Genomic DNA, 8,910 nt, shown 5'->3' with positions numbered 1-8,910 from the left:
ACAAGTGAGCATTCCAAGGAGCAATGGAGGGGGGTGTGTGTTGGGGGGGGTGGGCGGGGGAGGCTCAAGGGGTGTCTGTGTGGAGCCTCCGAGAGGTGGCAGAACTTTAGTCTGTCATTCTTCCTTCGTCTTTCCTGAGCAGCCACACCTGGCCAGCCTGGGGTACCTGAAGGCGGAATAAGCCTGCCTTTGATGAGCTGTGAGTCTTGCCATAGTGCCGTTTTAAAACCTGGGTTTATTATTGTTCGAGGGTGGTGAGGCTAACATATCAGGAGAAGACTGCCACTAAGAAGGTAGCTTGCTATCATAGTTCCCAAGAGGAGGAGCATGCCACCCTCGCAGGGCCACACGGAAGCCCCAGGGGCAGTCAGGAAGCAGCGGGAGGGAGGGGGACGTGGACAAGAGTCTGTTCCTGGTTCTATGGGGAGGAATGAGTGAGGCAGGGTCAGCAGGCTGGGCAGGGTTAGGACTGGCTCATTCGAATAATTCTGAAGGTTCCAGGGCAGGGACTGTCCCTAGTTGTCTGGCACCAGGCCCTGGGGAGACTAGGGCAGGGGACAGAGTGCAAGAGCCAGACAAAGGCATTAGCTGTGGGTGTGGGCTTTGCACTGGTTTGTGTAGGGAGAGGGGCTCGAAGAGAAGTTATTTCCTCGCTCTAGGAACTGGCTGGTCCTGGAAGGGACAGTCCCTCCAGCATCAGCAAGGGCCCAGATGTCAAGGCATCGAAACCTGTGGTTAATACAGGTGCACAAGCACCAGTGTGAAGAGCAAGGTGCTCCCCTGGGGAGGAGTAACATGACATGCTCGGGCATTCCGAGGAGAAGCAGCTTCCTGCTTAGACTGGTTTGGTTTTGATTTTGGGGGCTGTGCTGAGGAGGGAGGTCTCAGTGGGGGAGGACATTTGGCTGGGCTGCCAACATGATAGATGGTCAGTAGGGGTAAGGCTGGCTGTAGGTGGAGAGCTCTGCCTGGACAGAGGCCCAGGATGTGAAGGTGTCTGAAGGGGCTTAGCAGGAAGAACGTGTCAACAAAAGGTTGCTGCCACCAATTCAAGGCCAACAGGAGTCCCCAGTCTAGGGTGCAGAAAAGGAGAGACTTTATTCACATGAACAATTTGCACACCAGGGAAATGCAGCCTTCAGAGGAAACCGAGAATGCACTCCCCTGAGACAAAGGGGAGGCCCCTTTTTATAGAGAAAAAAAATCCCTGCCCTGGTCTGTGATTGGTCCATTTTTATGCAAATGAGGATTCCAAATTTGCACAGTTTGATTGGTCCAAATAGCACTGTACTGATTGGTTAGAATCTGATTGGTTGTTATGGAGCCTCTCTGATACAAATGAAGTTGTAACTGCACAGCTCTGATTGGATGGGGCAGGTCTCAGTCCATTGGTGGAAAGACGATGTCAGAAACCCCTTTAGAAGGCTCAGCTCAGCTGTCAGAGATACAGTACAGCAGGCTGGCAGCTCCGTCTGGGACTTTTCCCTGAAGCGTAGCATGAGTGAGAGGCCTTTCCCTAGCAGCAATGGCTGTTAGACTCTGGTTATGAATTTGAGCCCAGTTAACCACAAGGAGTCCTTCTTGGCAGGTGTATTCCTTCTTGGGGACAACAAACGGTTGGAACACTCAAGTAAGGCCAAAGTTGGTTCCTGAGTGCCCAGCTGGGGCAACTGTATGTCACTCTGGGAAGAGCTGGTTTGCCCTCTAGGATTTCTCCTAATGAAATCATAGACTCATAGTCACAGAATTAATCAGCAAGTGAGGATGCTAATGTGAATTTATTCTGGATGGAAAAAGAGATCCACTATGGCAGGGGTTGAAAAACTCAGTGCCTCCCCGGCCTGCAGGTAATGCCAGTGAGTGACAGGGCCCTGGGGACCTCGGGCAGCAGCCAGGCCCCGGCCAAGGGGTCAGCGGCTTCTGAGCTCCAGCCATTCACATCATGGAACAAGGTCCAGAGTTGCCGGATCCTCCTTGTTTTTAAGACACGCTGGAAATTCAGCTCTTGTTGTGAAATCTCCCAAGTTTTATGAAGTCACTTGGTCTCATGGTGGTGTCTTAGCTAAACTCTAACCTTATCAGCATGACGATGGCACCGGGATCCTACCAAGTGGACGCTTGGTGGCACTTTCTGTTCTGCACCTGTTGCCCCATCTGAACTCTGAGGGTCAAAGAGAAAATGGGATGATTACAAAGTGTGCATACATTGGGAAACTGAGGCACACTTGGGTTGGGGTCGGATCTAGCATCAAAGATGCTCTTCAAAGTCATGAATGAGCTTCTTGCCTGTCTCACCTGCACATCCTCAGGGCAAAACTCAATCATTCGGCAGACGCTGAGTGTCAGCTGTGTGCTGACCATGAGTGAGGCTGTCCGCTCAAAATCAGAAAATCTGATGGGACACTGTCGAAAACTGTATTGTTATTGAATTATTTTTCAACAAACTGAAACTGAAAGGTGCCGTGACAACCTCTTCTTTTGCTGTCACTGTGGGTGAAGGCTCCTGAAATGGTCTTGTGACTGCACAGGGGAAATGCGGTGATTGACAGGTGGGCCATGCACAGGGGCTCTCCCACTCATGCCACTGGGTCTGGTCCTGTGAGCTCAGTGGCTGGACCTGGCCTCCCTGACCCTGATGGACGTCCAGCGCCTAGTGAGGTGCCAACACGAGTAGGCGTGCAGATGTCCCCCAAGCAATGAATCATGTGAGGCAATGTCTGGTTTTAGTTGACAAGATTTTAGCCACACAGCCATAGAAAAAGTTACAGTATAACCACAGCCCTTAAAAATGAAAGTCAGGAGGGTGGGGACAAATGGAATTTGTAAAATGAACTGACATTCTGATGACGCCATTATTGGGTCTGAGAGTTTTTCACTTGGTTTCTCAAGGATCTAGCAAAAACAGAGAGGTTTCCCTCAGACTGTCGGGCCTTGGTTGGTGCCCTGCCCAGCCATGTGGGGGGGAATGGACAGAGGACAGGTCGGAGCGGTGCTCCTCAGACAGCGTCTGTGGGGATCAGCTGTGCCTGGGAGGTCTGTGCCCGTAGAAGAGGAGCCTGTGCTTGCAGCGCTCATAGTCACGTGTGTCCTTGCCACCTCCTATCCATATGACAGGGCCAGGTGTGATTTCTAGACACCTAAGCACTAAAAGGATGATGGTGCCCTTTAAAGAGTACATATAAAGACAATTGCTAAAGTATAAAACTATATTTAAGAAAGTCTTTACCAAAAACAGAAGTTAAGACAAATGGCTGCTTCCCCTCTCTGAGTGGTGGATGACAGCCTCACTTCACTGGTGTCTGAAGCACAAGTGTGCCCTGCCTGTTTGATAGTGTAGCTCTGTGTGTACCTGTGCATAGATGCCTGCATATGCATACGCGTGCATGTGTGTATATGTGCACGTGTACATATGTGCATGTGCACACATGTGTGCATACATGTATGTATGCATGTGAAAGTTTTTCCAAAAATCAACATGAAGGTCAGAGGTGTTTACAGACAGGATGTCCAGGAGTATAAGGCATCAGCCTGCCCAGGGCTGAGGGGTGACCTACCACTGGCCTCAGGATGCTACAAGATTGGTCTACAGGCGTTGCCTGTGGGGACCGTCCCACACCACATCATGAACTGCTTTGAGGAAGGCCTCAATTCATGTGGACATGGCTGCATCTGAGCAGGGGGTGGTGCTGTCCCTGGGCGCAGGAACAGGGGTGGGATGTGGAGAGTGTGTGCAGTGGCCGGGGCCTGGGTAGCTCAAAGTGGTGACCCGCTGTTGAGTCTGACAGGAACACCAGGCTAGTGTTGCCCCCGTGTAGAGAATGTCCTTTTGAGATATATTCTAAGATATTGCTCCTGTCCTATTAATTATGTTGCAAACTTAGTAAAACTGAATAATTAATGATTGTGGGACACTTGGAACTATGAAATGCCATGTAAATGTTAAGGAGTAAAATTACTTTGTGTTATTAAATAGATTTGCTGATTTGAAACTATTCCATGGGGGGAAGGTTAATTTCCAGAAGGGCTGAAAAGCATTTGTATCTTACTGTCTCACCCACATCTTGGAGACGCGAGTATTCCATATTCTGAAGTATTTGAATGGCTTCAACACAAATGGCTGCTTGGTCCTTTCAGCCCTGGGAGTGAAGTTGCCTGTTGGATTTTGGTAATACTGTGTCTGCTTGATTCTCTCCAGCCGGAGACAGTTTGGACCCAAGGCCGAGGAGGAAGTCAAGATTATTGCACATCAAACGCAGACCCTTCGGCTGATGCCTCATCTGGCCACGACCTTGGCCCTGACTTTTGCCAGCAGGTGAGATGCCCTCGGGGTTTGCTCTCTGCAGGTGAGTTGAGGCCCTGGCATTAATAGGAATTAAAGGTGGGGGGCGGGGGGTGACGGTATCATTTTCTAGCTGTGAGCAGGAGAGTCCATGGTTAAAATCCCAACCTTGGTTTCAAAGTGGTGCCTACATCTTGTCAGTCTGTGTGTCCAGATGAACGGATGCTCAGAGAATGTGAGATTTGAACCAGTGTTTCTCTCAAGTTTCCAAAATAAACAGACACAAGCACTTAGATTCCTCCATCTGATAAAGGTTCTGACTTACAGTGAAAACAGATGAAGCTGTGTGAATATGTTGGGAGCAGGGGAGGAAGGTCAGGCTACAGTAGAACAGAGGTACCAGTGCTGTAAGTTCACATGGAGCTTCAGTTTTACAGCGGGATTCCTGAGTCCCTCCTCACAGCCCAAGGAGAGTACCCAGCAGTTTCCGGTCATCACTGCATTCTAATGGTCAGGAAGCTGAGGACTAGCCAGTTCCTGGTTCCTGACACAGAGCTCCTGAAGCCCTTCTAATTTCCTGGGTGACAGCAATGTCTTTTGTTCTAACAAGGTGACCCTGGGTGGCTCCAGGATGGGTGGGGCTTGTCACCAGAAAGACCAACCGTGACTGGAATCCTCGGACTCTCAGCCCCACCCTGTTTCTCCATCTGGATGTTCTGTATCCTCATATCACATCCTTTTATAACAAACTGGACTTTTTATAATAAACTGGATTTTTATCTGAAGTAGGATCTTTTTGTGTTTCAAAGGACATCATCAAGAAAATTAGTGGACAATCCACAGAATGGGAGACAATATTTGTAAATCATATATTGGATAAGGGACTTGTATCTAGAACATATAAAAAATTCTTACGGGTCAACAATAAAATAGCCCCGTCAAAAAATGGGTAAGACCTGAATAGACATTTCTCCAAAGAAAAATCCAGATGCTGATAAGCACATGAAAAAGGGCTAAAAATCATTATTCACCAGGGTAATGCATATAAAAACGACAGTGAGATACCATCCACTGGGATGCCTGTAACAAAAAGAGACAGATAAAAACATGTGTTTTTGAGGATATGGTGAAATGGAACCTTCACACATTCCTGGTAGGGCTGTGAAACGGGACGGCCACTTTGGAAAACAGTTTGCAGTTCTTCAAAATGTTAAATACAGAATTACCACGACCCAGCAATTCCCTCTGTAGGTCTATATGCAAGAGAAATGCAAACACTCATATGTGACTGTTCACAGCAGCACTACTCATCACACTCAAAATGTGGAAACAGTTTGGATGTCCGTTGACTGATACACGGACAAACAGATGTGGTGTATCCAAGTGATGGAATACTACTCAGCCAGGATAAGGGACGCAGTACTGTCTGGACCACAGCAGAAATGAGCTTGAAGATATCGTGCCAAGGGAAAAGCTAAGCCCGAGGACCATATGATACGATTCTATGGATATGAAATTTCCAGAAGAGTCAGGTTCAGAGAGACAGAGAGTAGCTAGGTGGTTGTCAGGGGCTGGAGTACAGGAGGGCATGAGAGTGACTGCCAGTGGGTGTGGGGTTTCTTCATGGGGTGACAAAATGTTCTAGAATCAGATGGCGGTGGGCTCACAACTCTAAATATACTCGGAGCTACTGGTTTAAGAAGTGTGAATACTATGTGAGCTACATCTCAAGAAAGCTGTTAAAAAAAAAGGAATCAGGCTGTGTGAGTGATCTGAATTTATTCTTTTTCAAACTTGTCTTGGCTACTCTGGGCCCTTTGTCTTTCCATATACAATTTCGATTCTGCTTATTGTTACTATTATTATTACTAAAAAAGCTTGCTTGGATTTATTTCTGACCATACTGAATCCATCCGGCATTTCTGGGTCTTTCAAATCCAAGAAGATGGTGTCTTTCTCTGTATAAAGATTTTTAATTTTTCTTATATTTTACAGTATAGAGGTCTTTTACATTTCTTACTAAACTTATTTGAATGTAATTGCTTTAAAATGTAATTACCGATTGCTTGTTAATGTCCTACGGAAATGTGATTGATTTTTGTATATTGACCTTGTATCCTGTAGTCTCACTAAATTCACTTATTAGATCTTGTAGTTTCTTTACACACTCTAGAATTTTCTATGTACCAATCATATGTATGTGCACAAAGTTTCACTTCCTCTTTGACAATATTTATGCCTTCCCTCACTCTTTTTTCTTGCCTTATTGGACTGGCTGGAACCTCCACTACGATATCGAATGGCAGTGGTAAGAGTAGACAGCTTTCTTATTTCCTGATCTCAGAGGAAAGGCATTCAATATTTCCCCATTAAGTGTGAATATTCACTGCAGGATTTTTGTGGGTGCCTTTTGTTACACGGAAGAAGTTCCCTCCTACTCCTAATTGGCTGAGCATTTTTATCACAGCTGTTGAATTTTGACCAAAGTCGTCTCTCCCCGATTTATCTTATTTATTTAGTTGCTCTCCTTGCTCCAGCTTTGGCCACTGGGAGATCTTTTAGGTAGACTCGGGTATCATCTTTTTTCTTTTAATCCCTTTGCTCAACTCCTGCTAAGTCTGTTTTCTTTCTATCATCTCAGACCCTGAATTAACCCTTTTGACTGTGGACAAGACTGCTCTGTTATTAGTCTGGCAGAGTCTGGTCACATGGACATGACATAAGCTGGACTACAGAATAGGCCACACATAGGTATGGAGACTAACAGTTCACAAGGCAAGCGCCACCTAGGGCGGTTGTCAAATGCCTGGTGTGTGTCCCCACTGCCACTTCTCACCTCTCGGCCATAGCAGACGTCTGTGAGCTCACTCCTATATCCTTTCGATGTGCCCACTTTTCTTTTTAGCACTTTCTTAATTTATGTGTGCTGGGTGTGCTGACTACTCCTGGGATGTCGCTGTCAGGTCCCTCTCAGAGGACATGGCTGAGAATGTGTGTATCTATCAGTAGATATAGTAGAATTTAAAAAGAAGTTTTTACTAGGTGTTGTAGGCCTAAAAAATAAAAAATAAGGGATAGTAAGCTGACAAGGTCCTTGTAATCACCTAAAAATAAAAAAAATTAAAAAAAAATAAAAAAATAAAAAATAAAAAGGAATTTTTACTAATACCTCTGACTCCTGTCCAGCACCACAAGATTTATTCTGGTATTTTCCTTTTTCCATGTTTGTAGCTTCTTTCTCTGTGAGAAATCTGACTCTCAGTATTTATAATACTTCTCTTTCTTTTCTTTCTTTCTTTTTTAGTTTCCAATGCGTTTTTTAAATGAAAATTTTTTTCAATTATAGTTGACATACGAAATTACATTAGTTGCAGGCGTACAACGCAGCGATTAGATATTTACATAACTCACGAAGTGATCACCCTGATAAGTCTAGTACTCACCTGGCACCCTATATAGTTCTTATGACATTATTGACTATATTCCCTATGCTGTACTTTAATTTACATGCATACTATGGTCAAACAAGAAACTGCGTTGTATCCCCATGATTGTTTTTATATATGGTACGACAATAGTCAAGGGGACACAGTGTCTTTTCCTGTTTGTCCATACATATATGCCTGCAAATTATTTTCAGAATTGCAAGTCTGGACTGCTGTGAGAAAAAAGTTACCAACCAGGCTACACTGCTGGCATACAGTTCTTCTTTTCTTTAGCCTAATGTGCTCGTTTCACACTCAAATTTCTCTCTAGGCATTGCTTAAGCTGCATCCTTCTGCCTTCAATATGTTGTATTTTCGTTTTCACTTTCATTCAGTTCAAAATAGGTTACGATTTTTTTTGAGACATCTGCTTTGACTGCTTTGGTTATCTAGAGGTCAGGGTCCCAGGACATCCTTTGTATGAATTCTACTCCTTTCAATATGCAGCCCACAACTCGCGTGCACGCACAAACGTGATCTGCATTAGTTTGCTGTTAGTGCTGTAGCCAATTGCTACAAACTTGGTGGCTTAAAACAACACACATTTATTATCTTATCCTTCTGGAGGTCGGAAGTCCGGAATGGATCTCCCTGATGAGAACCGGGCTGCAGTCCTTGTGGAGTCTCTAAGGGAGAATTGATTTACCTTTTCTCGCTTGTAGAAGCTGCTGCTTGGCTTGTGGCCTCTTCCTTCCTCTCCAAAGCCAGGAATACTGGCTGAGTCTCCTGTTGCGTCAATCTGCCTGCTTTGTTGTCATGTCTCCTCCTACCTCCTTGTCCCTTATAAGGACCCACGTGAGACATTGGCCCATCTGGGTAATCCAGGCTAACTTCCCCATCTCAAGCTCCTGCATGTGATGGTGTCAGCAGAGTCCCTTTGTGTGTGGGGAACATGGTCTCAGGCTCCAGACGTGCATACCTACACACATGTGGGGCCACACATCTGCCCAGTACGCAGTCCACTTAAAAATTTTATAATGACATAGTATTTAAAAAATTAACAACTTAAGAGACATGTGAAACTTTTTTGTGTGAGGGATAGAAGAAAATCATTTTGAACATGATGCTATTTGTGTCGACTAACGCAGGAAGAGAGTTGAGCCCGTGAGGTGCTGGCCGAGGCCGGTGAGCACACTGGCGGGAGGG

The 8,910-nt window shown here is 45.7% G+C and overlaps 1 protein-coding gene across 3 annotated transcripts in view; it reads left to right on the top strand.

Moving 5' to 3' along the window:
- The window catches only part of ACOXL (acyl-CoA oxidase like), a 153,728-nt gene that overhangs the window by 107,800 nt on the left and 37,018 nt on the right, over positions 1 to 8,910 (top strand). For 2 of the 3 annotated variants that reach the window (XM_039872588.1, XM_039872589.1), the window contains exon 10: positions 4,196 to 4,312. In XM_039872588.1, the coding sequence (XP_039728522.1) occupies positions 4,196 to 4,312 (117 nt within the window). Of the gene's footprint in view, positions 1 to 4,195; positions 4,313 to 4,708; positions 5,327 to 8,910 lie in introns of those variants that run through there. The other variant, XM_039872590.1, reaches the window with a different exon arrangement.

The sequence above is a fragment of the Pteropus medius genome, unplaced genomic scaffold (genome assembly GCF_902729225.1).
Source record: "Pteropus medius unplaced genomic scaffold, Ma_sr-lr_union100, whole genome shotgun sequence".
Classification (NCBI taxonomy): domain Eukaryota; kingdom Metazoa; phylum Chordata; class Mammalia; order Chiroptera; family Pteropodidae; genus Pteropus; species Pteropus medius.
Note: the sequence above shows the minus strand (reverse complement) of the source record. Positions and strands in the feature narration are given on the sequence as shown.